At 43.2% G+C, this 16,197-nt stretch overlaps 1 protein-coding gene across 1 annotated transcript in view; it reads right to left on the bottom strand.

The window, feature by feature from the left end:
- The window catches only part of LOC127956016 (macrophage mannose receptor 1-like), a 42,078-nt gene that overhangs the window by 1,845 nt on the left and 24,036 nt on the right, over window positions 1–16,197 (bottom strand). Inside the window, exon 4 of the mRNA XM_052553766.1 lies at window positions 3,131–3,478. Within this exon, the coding sequence (XP_052409726.1) occupies window positions 3,131–3,478 (348 nt within the window). The remainder of the gene's footprint in view (window positions 1–3,130; window positions 3,479–16,197) is intronic.

Genomic DNA, 16,197 nt, shown 5'->3' with positions numbered 1-16,197 from the left:
CTGGCTGAATGGAGCCAAAGGAACCAAGGTCTAACCATCTCGAAAAGGGAATGAAGCTGTGCACATAACCCTTACCGTACAGGATTTCAGAAAAGTGTGCAGAGTCTTGCGTGCACACTTACCACTTTAGGAAGTACACAGAGCGTAGCGTGTGTACTAAGAGGTTCCTAAGCATTGCAGAGGCAAGCTCCAATTTTACAAACCTCTGGCGACCTGGCCAGACATTCATGAAATCCCCTGCAGTGCTGTGTTCCAGTACTAATGATCAGTGAGGCTCCCTGTGATCTCAGCCGCCTAATACCAGAGTACGAGGCCAGAAGGTCAGTGCTGACGGGTGTTAGTAAATGCCATGACTGAGCACTGTAAAAGAGACTCACAGAGTGTTAGCAGACACAAGACCACCAGCAATTTAACCCATAAGTATATACAGAAAGGGTTACATACTCACCCACCCTCCTGTACTGAAGCCCCGTTCACAGGGCGCCTCCTTATAGTCCGGACCATCAGTAAGGTGGTTACTATGAATATAGAACCAACCAAAAAGATCATAGGTACAGCATAGGAGACTGTTATGTGAGAACTTTTTCCACCTAACCTCGGTCAGATGGAGAGGTGGTGGTTACAGAGGAATAAGGCAAGGGAGGATAATAGCAGAAGTTAATAACATCCAAAGGGAATGAGTAGCTACCTAGGTATCGCTCCGAAACGGACAAGAACGCTGCCTCATCTGAATCACATCCCTCAGGTCCTGCTTACCTCCTTGTGACCCACGATTCCTCTTGCCCCTGCTCACAGGCGGGGGAGGAGCGCGAGCTGCGACACTAGCCTTCTGCGCCCGTCTTTGATCCTCAGAATGAGATGGGCCAGGACCTCTATGTTGTTCGGGCTCAGACCTGGACCTTCGTGGAATGAAGGATTTAAAGGCAGCTGAATGCGCCCTTGCCTCCCTGAACTTCTGGACCACCGTCTCGACACAGGTACCGAAAAGCTCAGAAGGCGAGACCGAGCATCGAGAAGAAAGCCCTTTCTTTCCTCTTGATGTCTGCCAGGTTCACCCACAGATGTCTCTTTGTTACTACCATGGCCGCCATAGACCTACCCATGGCGGAGGTGGCCTGCTTGGTAGCACGGATAGAGAGGTCTGTGGTGCAGTGAAGCTCGGCATACCTGGTCAGCTGAAAGGCCCTCGCCTTTATCCAGGTCCTTCAGCAGGTCTGAAGCACTGCCATGGTGTGCAATGAAGCCACAGCCTGACCTGCTGCTTCCCTCACAGAGAGATAGCTAGCCAGCATCTCTTCTACAGGGGGCAACTTCTCATAGCCATTTTCACGCATACCCTCGATGTTAGCATAACTTGTATGCTGAAATCGATGGATGCAAGAAGAAAATGGCCTCTTCCATTCTTTTTTGACTTTTGCATGTAAATCAGGCAAAAACGGAAGGCTGACCTGGGCTGGAGGGCTATGGTCAGATAAATAATGCTCATCGAGGCCACCTCAGGGTGTTACTTTGCTGGCACGCTTCCATGGCAAGTCCAACTTTGCCATGGCGCGATCCATAACCTCTAACAGGTCCACATAAGCAGGGCAGGAGGATTGAGAAGGCTTCTTTGCCATCTGCCATCCTATTTTTCATAGGAAACCGTTCACAATGCACGCAGATCGCCCCCTCAAGGACATTGCGCATACGCGCTCTTCGTCCAAACAAGAGACGCAAAGACTGTGTGTGTCATCAGGGGCCCGTTCCTGTAAGTCGCTTATTACATCCGAGATCAAATTACACATCCAAGATGATATGATCGTGCTAATCATGATCTGGATAATTCGGTTCTTCGAACACACCTGTTGTGTATGATTAGTATCGATTGAGTTATCTGAGATAATTGCGCGTTCATTTGTTGGCTTAAAAGGGGATATGTATCGATACTCGAAACCATGATCAGCTGTGCAGCGATTGGCTGGTGGCAAGACGGCAATGTAATGATGTCATATAATTTAAAATGACACCCGGCGAAAAACTTGACAAATTTCCGGACTTTTATAAGGAAACAGCCAAGCAAACAAAACTACATAAATGTTATAATAGATACATGAAACAGATAATAGATACATGTTTTTATTTTATTGTTTTTTTCATGATTCCCAATTATTTAGATTTGCAATTTAAAATAATTGTGCAGTCTTTACATTTTTATTTCAATGTAGAAATGATCTATTCATTTCATTTAATATTTTGACAGATTTGTTACGTGACAGCATTAATAAAAAAAAAGTTTCTTAAGGGTCAATATCATGTTATCTGTATCTTCTGCGCTCTATCAAGCCACTCTTATAATAGCAGTCATCACTCAAAATAATGCACGACTCTATTATCTGTATAGTATGTGTAAGACAAATATTTCAGTAAAACTGGCTGTGTCTATAGTAGGCTGTTATGGACTACACAGCATTTTTATATTATTTTTAAATCATTTTTTTAATGATTATTATTTAAAATTATTGTCCCTGGATCAGTATGATACTTTTGTAATAAAGTAGCAGTGGTAGCAAACATATTTTGAGTATCAGTTCTGTTTGAAAAGAAGGTGTCTAATCCTGTTTACATGAAATAAGCTGCTCCCGAGCAGGTTTAAGCTTACGGACATGTTGCTATGACAGCAGTTCCGGGATGAGCTTCAAAGAACCAAATGATCCAAGATCACGCCAAATTGTCAACATTCAAATCCAGCTAACTGAGTTAGCGAGATACGAAGAACAGGCCCCAGGTGTCAAATAATGCAGACACAGATGTACACACCGTTTAAACGCCTTGCTAGTGGATGCCATGATAAACAAAGAAAGATCGCTCTTACCCTGGTTGTTTCTCAGATGCACGCTTCAAATAAAACAGTCAATGAAGACGAAGAAGATAAATGACGTGCTCTCTGGGCGCTTATTTATAGTCGCACCAGTAGTGACGTCAGAGGCTGTTACTGGCCAACGCGTTGGTGTTTTTCAAGTATGCTTCAGACATGGGTCATGACGAAGTGTTCCCCATAGCGACCCCTAGAGGACGCAGTTCGAAGTTCCCTCGAAAGGGAACTTTAAGAGATCTTGAGGTGATGGATTGTGTTTTGTGAGGATCTACTCACCTTCATGACACACAAAATGATTCTGGTTGGTGCAAAGGATGTCATTCCATTGTCTCTGAATTCCTAGTTTCATCTCTGTACAGTTTTCACCACCTCCCGAATTATTAGGTTCATTAGATTTCCAGTATCTGAATGAGGAGTCAGACTGATCTGACCACTGCCATGAGTCTCTGAACAGACCAATCCAGATCCATGATCCAGATGAGTTATTATCACTGATGATCTTCTGAACCTGTTGATTCTCATTCTGGTTCTTCACACTGACCAGATCGGTGTGATTCTGTCTGCAGTAACTCTGAGCATCTCTCCAATTCAACATCTGATTGACAAGGACTAGTCCTGTGTTCACTTTAAGAAAAATCAAATGAGAAAAAGAATCATGAAGCTATTAGTTTAATATTCTTTTGTTGCTTTATGGTTTAGGGGTGGAAACATCAGAAACACATAATTCAAAGCCTTGAGCTGCTTTTACAGCTGGTGATATACTGAACATTAACGAGGTTCAAGATATTTTCAGCTCTACTATGATCTGTCTAAAAATGTGATTCTGATTGGCTGGATTGTGTGCATTCAAACCATTAAATAAAACGCACACATTCAGTCAGACATTCATTCGCACACAGAGAAACATATAGAAGTACAGTGTAGGGTATTAGAACATGAGGGGCCAAAATCCACAAAGAGGCCCAAGATAACAGGGTGTTCATGAATCCAATCCTAGAGCCAGTCTGTCTGAAGCAAGCCTAATCAGCCAACTCTCTCATAGAACAGTTTTCAACATGAACACAAATAACACAATGATAATCCCAACTCAGGAAGGAGATTGTCAAATTTCTGGGCAAATATCCAAGATGATGGTCAAAGAGATGCACATCATGACCATCACATGTAAATCCAGGATAGAAATCAAGAGTTTCATTGGATTGGTTTCCCCCACCCCAGAGGAAAAAGGACCAGACTGAAATTTCCTCTAAACCCTTTTTACCTTTGTTCCTCAGAACACATTCTCCAGTTTACAGCGTAGCACAGAAACCGTCTTTTAGAGATCTAGATGCACCAAAATTATCTCAAAAGGACTTATAAATGAGTATTAGTCCTTTGCTTAACTCTGTATCATGTTATTCACTCATTGTGTTTGTATTTTTAATGACTATTGTATAGCTTTAAGGGATAGTTCACCCAAAAATCTAAATTATGTCATTAATAACTCATCCTCATGTCGTTCTGAACCTGTGAGACCTCCGTTTATTTTCAGAACACAGTTTAAGATATTTTAGATTTAGTCCGAGAGCTCTCAGTGGCTCCATTGAAGCTGTGTGAACAGTATACTGTTCATGTCCAGAAAGGTAAGAAAAACATCATCAAAGTAGTCCATGTGACATCAGAGGGTCAGTTAGAATTTTTTGAAGCATCGGAAATACATTTTGGTCCAAAAATAGCAAAATATAGAATGATATCCTACACTGGATCAATGCATTGCATTGTGTTCTTCTGATATAAATTCTGTGTTATTTCTCTCAGCACGTCTTCTTCCAGAAACAAGTAGAGAAGGTAGCAGGGATGAACTCTTCATGTTTGTTTACAGATGTGGGCATTGTCTCCTGTGGATGTTTACAATTTGAAAAGCGTGATTGGCTCGTGGGCATGACTGCATTAGAGGTAATGAATTGATTTCATATGGACAACTTAAATCCTTGTTTAGGATGTGACTTCGATTAAAAGTAGAAATTTCACGCTTTCTATATATATATTTCTCATGTCTTTGAGGCATGTATTCACGGAGATTCATGACGTTTTATTTACGTGTTTGTGAAGAGCGGTGACAGATGTCAGCACCCGTTTTTTTTTCTTTATTTTACAAAAACACCTTGTTTCTTGTTATTATGACTGTACACAAATAAAAGTAGACCCTTTGCAGTTTCAAACAATACCTTATCTGTATGATCAAAACTGACAGAGTATTTTAGTTATTTTAGTGGTCATAAGGAAAATATAAGGGGGTTATCCTCACATTCTCTGTTCCTGCAACTTGTATGAATGAGTGAATATGTGCGTCTATGTATTTTTGGTTTATTGGATAAATCTAAGACACTAAAAACTAAAGACTTAGCCATGTTGATATTTAATTCATAATTCCTTCTGAGCTGAATTGACCTGTTTCCCTTAAAACAGAAACCTGATGTCAACCCTGCACCATGAGTTTTATTATAAATAGCTTCACTTATTGAATCACTACATTACATTTCTCTTTATGGAGTTAAGTGAGGTTAACTAAAGTTCGGGAGCAGGGCCACGCCTCAAACAATCACCTGACTTCCAAACCTCGATAAATGCCGGGCCACCTTATACCGCTCTGCTAGTCTCGTTCTCTCGAAGGACAGGTGTACTTGCCTGGTCTGAACGGCGCTGTTTGATTCATCGTCACTGACGACACTCGACGATCACCTCTCATCATTCTGATCACAGTCTCTTTCAGAGCGTTCACGTTCGATCATCCACATTTTGGGCCTCGAGCACACACTCACACACTCATCTCAGGCGGATCCTGAGCCCAACCTCCTTGCTCTCCGTCAGTGAGATCCGCGGGCTGAATTCGCCATCTTCATTAGCGCGGTGAATGCCGAAACGGAATTCCCGCTCCCGTCGCGGCCGCTCTCATTGCACATCTTCTAGAATCCAGAGCCGAGGACAACTGAACCACGGGTCACCTTCTACACGCTCTTAAATCCAAGGTATCCAGTTCAATTGTGCAGATAACAAACAGTTATGTCAACTTTATTTAGTTCAATTAAACTTCTGTCATGACAAACTTTGAGCCCCCCAGCACTTCCGGCAACTCTACTCTCCGTCACACGTGACGTCACGGGAATTCTCCTCCACAGCATCAAACCACAGTGCCCCCTAGCGGCAGGCAAGATGTAATTCCACCTACTCTCATTCAACCGATCTCCCTTCTCTATGATCACATTTCGTTTATAGCTCCTCTCACAAACATCCTTTCATCCCAACATCCATTCCTATACCCTTTCTTTCAGCTGATTACAGCAATACGGCTCACAGCCCAAAGACATGCAGGCTGGTCAAATTGAACAGTGTAAACTGTTCCCCCCTTGACACGTATGTATTAAAGACTTGTGCATGGATTGATTTTATGTATTAACTGATTTTGCCATGACTTATAGCTTCATATGCTGGTATGTCTTAATAAGTAAATAGAATCTATCAGAAATACGGCTCCATGTTTTCTAATAATTGTCTACAGCTACTTCTAAATTCCAGATGCCCATTCACCATCCCTCACGCCACCCAAAACTAAAGGAGTGACACGTCTTCTGTATTCTTTAGTCTTCACTCATGCAGACCAGCCGGTCTCCCTTCAACCTTCAATTCTATTTAAATCTAATTTTCATTCTCTACCTCCCAACCTCCCTCCCTCCCCGCATCTTTCAACACGCCCCACTGACAAACATCCTTTCATCCCAACATCCTTTTTTTCACCCTAACTTCAGCTGTTTACAGGAATATGGCCCTTTGTTTCTAATTATCTAACTAATCTGACAAACACCGTGTCATAATGTTGCCCAAATAGAATTATTAAATCTGCAGCTACCACCACCACCACCACAGCGGTACCTCAGGTGGATGACCTCACAACTAACAACAGCACCACCTCTACAGTGCCCAGCGGTTGAGCCTGCAGTTAACAACAGCACCACCAGAAGTGCCTCAGGTGAAGCGATCATTTAGCTACAACAGCACCGCCATCAGCGCCTCAGGTGAAATTATCATACAGCTACAACAACATCACCAGCAGCGCCTCAGGTGAAACAATCATACAGCTACAACAGCACCGCCATCAGCGCCTCAGGTGGAACAATCATACAGCTACAACAGCACCGCCATCAGCGCCTCAGGTGGAACGATCATACAACTACAACAGCACCGCCATCAGCACCTCAGGTGGAACGATCATACAGTTACAACAGCACCGCCACCAGCGCCTCAGGTGGAACGATCATACAACTACAACAGCACCGCCACCAGCGCCTCAGGTGGAACGATCATACAGCTACAACAGCACCGCCACCAGCGCCTCAGGTGGAACGATCATACAGCTACAACAGCACCGCCACCAGCACCTCAGGTGGAACGATCATACAGCTACAACAACATCACCAGCAGCGCCTCAGGAGAAATGATCATACAGCAACAACAGCACTGCCATCAGCGCCTCAGGTGGAATGATCATACAGCTACAACAACATCACCAGCAGCGCCTCAGGTGGAACGATCATACAGCTACAACAGCACTGCGATCAGTGCCTCAGGCGAAATGATCATACAGCTACAACAGCACCGCCATCAGCACCTCAGGTGGAACGATCATACAGCTACAACAGCACCGCCACCAGCACCTCAGGTGGAACGATCATACAGCTACAACAACATCACTAGCAGCGCCTCAGGAGAAATGATCATACAGCAACAACAGCACTGCCATCAGCGCCTCAGGTGGAACGATCATACAGCTACAACAACATCACCAGCAGCGCCTCAGGTGGAACGATCATACAGCTACAACAGCACTGCGATCAGTGCCTCAGGCGAAACGATCATACAGCTACAACAGCACCGCCATCAGCGCCTCAGGTGGAACGATCATACAGCTACAACAGCACCGCCATCAGCACCTCAGGTGGAACGATCATACAGCTACAACAGCACCGCCATCAGCGCCTCAGGCGGAACGATCATACAGCTACAACAGCACCACCAGCAGCGCCTCAGGTGGAACGATCATACAGCTACAACAGCACCGCCATCAGCGCCTCAGGCGGAACGATCATACAGCTACAACAGCACCGCCATCAGCGCCTCAGGCGGAACGATCATACAGCTACAACAGCACCGCCATCAGCGCCTCAGGCGGAACGATCATACAGCTACAACAGCACCGCCATCAGCGCCTCAGGTGGAACGATCATACAGCTACAACAGCACCGCCATCAGCGCCTCAGGCGGAACGATCATACAGCTACAACAGCACCGCCAGCAGCGCCTCAGGTGAAACGATCATGCAGCTATAACAGCAGCGCCCCAGGAGGAACGATAATTCGGCTACAATAGCACCGCCAGCAGTGCCCCAGGAGGAACGATAATTCGGCTACAACAGCACCGCCAGAAGTGCCTCAGGCGAAATGATCATTCAGCTACAACAGCTCTGCCAGCAGTGCCTCGGGTGAAACGATCATACAGCTTCAACAGCAGCGCCTCACATAAAACGATCATTCCGCTACAGCAGCAAAACCACCACAGCAGAGCCTCAGGTGAACGATCACACAGTTAACAACCGCTCCACCTAGACCTCAGCGGAAGGGCCCGCAGCTATCTGCACCACCTCAGCAGCGCCTCAATTGGACGAACATGCTCCTAACAACAGCATTGTTACCTTATTCAGGTTAAGATTAGTCAGTGAGAGCGCACAGTCCTAAGAGCATGTGTAAGACTGCTGACTGTTTCTATAGCAACCAGGAAGCTTCTAATAGCAACTCCAGTGATGTGCAGTGTTTGGCTCTTTCATTCAGAAGGTGGGGCTTCCTGTGATTAAGCGACCTATTGAGCATTGCATGTTCTATACTGTTGCCCACACAGACCAGCCGGTCTCCTTCAACCTCCAATTCTATTTCCAAACCTCTTTCCATTTCTGCCCCTCCCTGCATCTTGCAACACACCCCACTCACAAACATCCTTTCATCCCAACATCCCTTCTTCCACCCTTCCTCTATCTCTACCTTCCCTACCTCTTCTCCCCTCCTATCCTCTCATCCCAACATCCCTTCTTCCACCCTCCCTCTCTACCTACCTTCCCTACCCCCTCCCCCTCCCATACCCTCTCATCCTCAACCCCTCCCCCACTCAAGACATCCTTTCATCCCATCATCCTTTCTTCAGCCACTGTCAGGGCCGCCTCTCTTCTACAGGCGCCTCCACACCTGTGCATTCCGTGATGGAGCCACATGAGAAACTCCTGCTCTCATAACCCTACGATACCAGCAGACTGACTTGCAAAGCACCTCCGCACTCCTATCAACAACCTGACATAGTCGACAGGCCACCAGCTAGAAGAGCTGTATATGGATGCAATACCCTAAGTAGACTTCAGCAGTTAATATGGTGGTTGCCCGGTTGATTCTGAACAGCCTCCGGAATTCAGTTCCTACAATTCACAGTCAAAAGCAGTCTCCACAGCATTATGAAATGTGTCCCATAGTCATAATATAACATCCTTGGGGGTTTGAATAGTCCGATTCTACTCATCTGCTTCGACGATGCAGAAGAAATTGGAAACATAAACAAGGGACGATTATGTTTGGCAGTTATGCAATTCATGCATAGACCAACTTAATCTACTCAACAAGAACTCCTCCTCCGAGCAACTCTTATACCACGACTCCTTAATCTCATAAACCGACTCTCGTCTCGTTTCCCATTCCAGAAGTTACACTTGGCCCCTGGAATACACATGCATCTCTCGCCAGTCATACCACTGACCAAACACCAAATAGGCTTCCCAAGAAGCCATTCTTAATCGCCTTGCTCCAAGCATGATCTTCACGATACCTCTCCGGCCGGAACTGTCTCAAAGCTTCCTTCCCATCAACCGACCCGCTGTATATCTTCAACTTAACATCCAACTCTCATTCCTTCCTCAGATCCCCATGTGCATTTAAACCTACTTGAGGGATCAACTATTCCTTCGAATAACCACTGGCTGCGATTGCCCAGCTTCTCTCTTTCCAACACATTCATATTTAAAGGCTTTCGAAAAACAAAAACCCACGTTATCCATCTAACGCCTGAACTAATCAGCCTCTGCAACCTCTCCGTACGAACAGGCATACTGAGCTCACGTATCTCAACTCTTCCCAACTTTGGGGGCCTTCATTGTCTGGCCTAAATATACGCTAGAGACGGTACCCCCGCCCTGAGTCTCCCTGAGCCATCAATTCAAGATGCTCTGATCAACCTGACCATCATCCCATTCCCTCGACCCCTTCATCCTCTTTCTACTCTTCCCCAGTTGCATAGCTGGTTTGTGGCGTGGTCCTAGCTGGTGAAAAAGGGTTTATGTTGTAATGGGATGTTATAGGCCAGACTCAAATTAATCTATATATGAAAAAAAGCCCTTGTAGGGTTGTGTTGACATTCTGAAGGCTGAAAATATCAAACTGAATCTCTACTGACGTTTTCTCTAGAATGTTATCTAATTTAGATAGTTCCAGTGAAATATGACCCTTTACAAGGAGATCATTTATCAAATGTCTAAGTTGCTAGTACTTGTAAAATTCTTTATTGTTGATATCAAATTCACTTTTTAATTCAGTAAAAGATTTAAGGGTGCCCTTTTTAACAACTTGCTTAAAAGAAACAATACCTTGATCTTTCCACTTCATAAATAGTGTGTTTCCCATAGAAGATGGTAGATCTGGGTAAAAGGACAAATTTGTGAGTGCAAACTGCTAAATCTTTTGAGTTCCTGCCAGGCTTTCATTATATTATACATCTCAAATGTCTTTACAAAGCCATTTATCCATTTTATATTATTAATGTAAGGGAAAGATGTTAATGACAATGGGTAAATGGCTTGTTTCTCAATATCTATCCATTGTGCATTGTCTCGAGAGTATTATAACTGAAATTATGGAAGCCCTAGTCCCCCATTTTCTTTTGATTTGCATAAAGTTTTAAGAGCAATCTTTGGTGGATGGTTATTCCAAATAAATGAGCTATCTTCTTATTTAAAGTTTTGAAAAATGCATTATTTAATTAGCATGGTTGAATGAAAAAGATAATTATAGCATGGCAGTTCATTCATTTTAACCACATTAATTCTTCCCAGGAGAGAGATGGGAAAAAGAGACCAATAATAAGTCATCCCTTATTTTTTTTATTTAATGGTAGATAATTACTGCTATACAGATCCTCAAGGTTAGATGTTATCACCACACCCAGATTCTTAAAACCCGTCTTACTCCAAGTGAAAGGTGATATACTACAAAGATTTTCACAAATTGAAGAGGATAATAGGCAGGCATTAGACTTGGTATAATACATTTTGTAACCTGATATATTACCAAAATCATTTATAAACTAAGTTTTATAAAATTAAGTTAAATATAATAAAATATCATCTGCGTACAGAGATATCTTAAACACACCGTAAACGTGTCTTAATATGTAGCGGAAAAACACCCAATCTGGCAACAACACCAGTGTCGCACCGCCGTCCGCCGCATACGTGATGCCTCATCAAAAAACAAAAAAAAAAGCATGGAGGCGACAGCAGCATGTAGCAAGAAGGCGTTTGATCATTTAAAAGAAGTTTATGTTTATGACAAGGTCGGTGAGAATGGGAGACAAAGCATTAAAGCAACAATCGGGAAATGCTGTCCCCTCAATGCTAATGTAAACCCTGGTTGGATAAGGATTCAAAATCGGATATGAAGATGAAATCTGATGCATAGCTTCATTGTTAAAACTGATAAAATAATTGCTGTCTGTGATTCTATATGGGCTTTTGCAATAATTTTGAAAAAGTAATAGCTCGAAGCAACATATGGAAAAAAGAACTTTGAACTAGTTCATTTTTGGAACTTGTGAACTTAGTTCAAAATTTTGTAGTTTGAACTATGAACTGAACTAGTTCATTTTAAAATGTGTGAATTGTACTTTGAACTAGTTCAGGTAGAAAGTGAACTTTCCCAACACTGAGCCCCATCATACGTTCCTTTGTTGCCCTTTTCCTTGCAGATGTATAAGATATGTTCCCTCTAATAACTGCCTTTGCAGCATCCTACATAACTCCTGGTGAAACACCAGAGGCAGCATTATCTGTTCTATAATATTAAACCATTCTTTAAATGTTACTACATGCATTGTTATTATTAAGTAATGAGGAATTAAACCTCCAGTGTTTATATTGATGTAAACCTTGACCTATGGAGAGACTTAGATAGACTGGTGCATGATCTGATATGAGGATTGATCCAATATTACATAAGTTTACAAAAGGAATGTACTCTTGTGGCAAAAGAAACATATCTATGCGTGAATATGATCTATGTCTTGTTGAATAAAACAATATAATCTGGCTGAATAATTTATCAGCATTCGGTTAGCACCTTTTGCCATTACGTGTCTGACTCACTATCTCCCATAAAACGACGAGATCTATACTGACAATTTTTCGGTTCTCTGGCCAATATGCCGGATCAGTCCTTCTCTGACAGGCACCGCCGCTAGCTCCGGGATTTTTTGCTGCCGCTGCTGTTCTGCTCAGCCAGCAATTGGCGATGCCGCGGCTTGACTTCGCGTCTACCAACATCACTTTCATTTTTCCCTGGCACCCACTTATCTTCGGTCGAGCCTACAATTTCTCCATCTGGAAGTTGACTGCTTTTAAGTCAGAGGCAAATGCTGATTAAATCCGATAGTCCTCGCAAAGGTAAACAAGCGGATCCATATGATATAAATTATTTGTCTCCCAGCAGCAGGGCAGCCAATATATCGAGCAAAGATCGCAAGTCCCCGAACTCGCCTCGCTCCATTGCTCCGCGGTGCAAAAGACCCGGCTTTCCCTAAGCACTGGGTCGTAGTGGCAGGCTTCCAACAAGCCTGGGCTGTGCCCCCGATCTCACAGTAAAAAAGCCCCACTGGCTTTCCGCTTCAACTTAACCTTTTTACCGCAGCTTTTCCGACCGCAGCGTCATATGCATATCGTGCTAGCGGCACAGGCTGTGTTGCAAATTATTGGTAAGTATATTGCTAAAGTTTTCATTGGCCGCCGAAGTTGCTAAATGACGATGTGACACAATGACCTTGATGACCTTATTTCATATTTATAGATGTCGCAACAGCATAGAGAGAGAGAGAGAAGGGGAAAGATTCCCCTGCATTTTAAATTACACTCCACTCAGATAACGAATAAAAAGATTGATTTGCGAGAAAATATAAACTACTATATACCTAAATGATTAACAACTATAGGCACAATTTTTTTTACAGTCTATGGGTTATATATATATATATATATATATATACCTAGTAAAACAACAGCCTTTAAAATTGCTTTATTATAGCAATGAGGAAATGTTGATTGGTCGAAGCAAAGTATGTAAAGTAATTAATTATACTGTTCCATTTAACAAACTTAACAATGCACCGGAAACAATATATACGTACAAGCACATTATATCAATAGCCTTCAAAAAGGCACCAATGTCCCGACAATAGTTTCTACATGTCACTGTACAATCTAGTCCTCGTTGGGCTAAACATTTAATTCAAATGTAAACAATCTTTAATATTTGGACAATAATTTACAACAGGCATGATACAGAAATCATAAATGCTTGAACGTGGACATCAAATGTTGGCATTTTTCATTACGTTTAGCTAATTCACTGAAATACCCTGTTCAGTTTTCCCCTACAGGTGGCATGAATCAAAGAAGAGTTTATGACCAGCATTTTCGAAGCCCCACCTTCTCGGTTCTCATTAGCCCACTGGTGTGGCTAATCTGAAAATTCTGGGATAAGAAACTCCTAATCGATCTGTCAGCTCCATATACTTTACCGTTTTCAAAAATAATCACCCTGATTGCTCTTGATGAAATCTCTCTCCAAACTGTAGAACAATGATCATGAAATAAACATGGAGAAAAAAGGTCTTGTGGTCATCTTGTGGTCTGAGACCACGCATCCAGAATCATGAATCATCAGAATCATGGCACTTATTTGGGGTACATTGACACAGGAAATTCTATTTCTTTGCATGCTTACCTTCAAATGCAAGCCGAACCAAAATATTCTGATGTTATTGGACACATCTTAATGTATTAAACTCCCGTCAGATGCTGCAAGAGCTTTCCCATTTGAGTGAATATTTTCTTTCCCACTCAGCTCCCACTGAACACCGGCGAAAGCTTCGCAACTCAACAACCTTAACTTTCCCCTCTCATGGTAGGAAAGACTCACCCTTCGGGTGTCGCGAGTATTGAACTCCCACAGGATGCCGGCGAGAGCCTCCCAGCTAGACAACCTGCCTATGAGAGCCTCCTAGCTAGACAACCTTACCTTTTCTATTCTACAACCAGCAAGGCTTACCCGTCCATTGCCAGGAGCTTGAGTTCCTTTTGGACTTTATTTAGACAACCTTACTTTTCCATCTTTTGGCCAGTGAGACTTCCCCATTCGATGCAGGGAGCTAAGCTCTTATCGGACATCAATGAGAGCCTCCTGACCAGACAACCATTACCTTTCCAAGTTGTTTCAGTCGCCATACCGATCTACCCAATGTGCATGTACCAAGTTCACAAGGGAGGCTGGCGAAAGCCTCATTTCCCAGTCTACGCTCACCGAGGCTCACCCGCCTGATGCTACAAGTATCAAGCCCCCATCGGATGTCGTCAAAGATCCTTATGGCCACACAAACCCACCCCAACTTTACCTCTTCTGTCTTACATCCGGAGAGGCTTACACTTTCAATGCATGTGCTCCCTTCGGGCCTTCTGGCTAGACAACCTTACCTTTTCTTTTTCTATGGTCCGCGAGGCTTTACCCGTTCGATGCGTGTGCTCCCTTCAGTCATCTGGCGAGAGTCTCTCGGCCACACAACTTACCTTTCCATTTGACGGTAGGCGAGGCTTAACTGTTCGACGCCATGAGTCTCGACCTCGTGTCAAACCCTGCCTAAAACTCTCTCAACTACCATCACATCTTTTAACCCCGCTTGGAGAGGCTTACCCATCTGAAGCGCATGCTCCCTTCAAACACCGGCAAGAGTACTCTTTGGGTTTTCCTTTTCTCTCTCCACGTCCTGCGAGTCTTACCTGTCTGATGCGTTTGCTCCCTTTAGACATCTGGCGAGAGTTCTCCCATTCAGGTTTCTATACTTGCTGCCTGCAAGCGAGTCTCATTAATCCGATGCCATGAGTAACAATCTATCGTTGGATGTCGCAAGAGTCGGTCAGCCCAAAGTCTTAATCTCCAGGCTTTATGGGCCCTCTCGGTCAGCCATTTGCCTTTCGCCCACTGAATTGCAGGGGCTTATCAGCCAGTAGGTGATTTGGGCCCTCCCGGTGTGGCTATACAACCACACAGCTCTTCCTCATTGGCTGGTAGGGCTCACTGTTCCAACGCTCCAACACTGTTCCCCTTAGACTCTCCTTTTTGTTCAATTGCTCTAGGTTCAGGTCATTCCCGAGCTCAGAGCCCTTCCCCTGACAACATGCCAAATACACATACCATACCTCAGCTAATTGTATGTAAGTGTGAACTCGTGAAAGTAACAAAGTTATTCATTCATTTTGATTACTCATTCATTTTAGTGTCTGTATTGGGAGGATAGATATTCATTAGAGTAATCTCTCGACTATATAGGGTACCTTTGATTAAAATAAATCTTTTTGTATCACTCAGTTGTTTTTCAAATAAAAAGGGTAAATTTTTATGAATGAGTATAGCTGTTCCTCTTTTTTGAGTTGTATTGCTTAAAGAATACTTGGCCCCCCAATCTCACTTAAGTTTTTAGTGTTCTATATCCGACAGGTGGGTTTCCTGCAAAAAGGCAATGTTAACTTTTTCTTTCTTGAGGAAAGTAAGCATTCATTTGAGCTTAATAGGGTGGCTTAAACCTTTGACAATCCATGTTATCACTTTACATACATTTTCCATCTTACAACAGTACTTGGGTTACACAGACCGATCATTTGTATACTCAAAATTAAAAGATTAAATACAGTACACTGAACCAAACTGCAAACTCCTGTCTCCCTCCCACCACCTTTCCCTTTTGGCATGAGCCCTGTCCCCAAACGACAAGGCAGGCCCATAATCGAACAAATCTGGACATATAATAACCAGTGAACTCATGCTCAAATCTCACAGCACACAAACTAACATAATACAAATTAAATAAATACAAATAAAGGAGTGACCTTGTCCTGTCATATCAAAGACTAACAATGCTAAGATATGAGAATATAATACTGAAGTAACATGTATTTA

This window comes from Carassius gibelio, chromosome B4 (genome assembly GCF_023724105.1).
Source record: "Carassius gibelio isolate Cgi1373 ecotype wild population from Czech Republic chromosome B4, carGib1.2-hapl.c, whole genome shotgun sequence".
Lineage (NCBI taxonomy): Eukaryota > Metazoa > Chordata > Actinopteri > Cypriniformes > Cyprinidae > Carassius > Carassius gibelio.
This window is presented reverse-complemented; position numbering and strand designations above follow the sequence as displayed.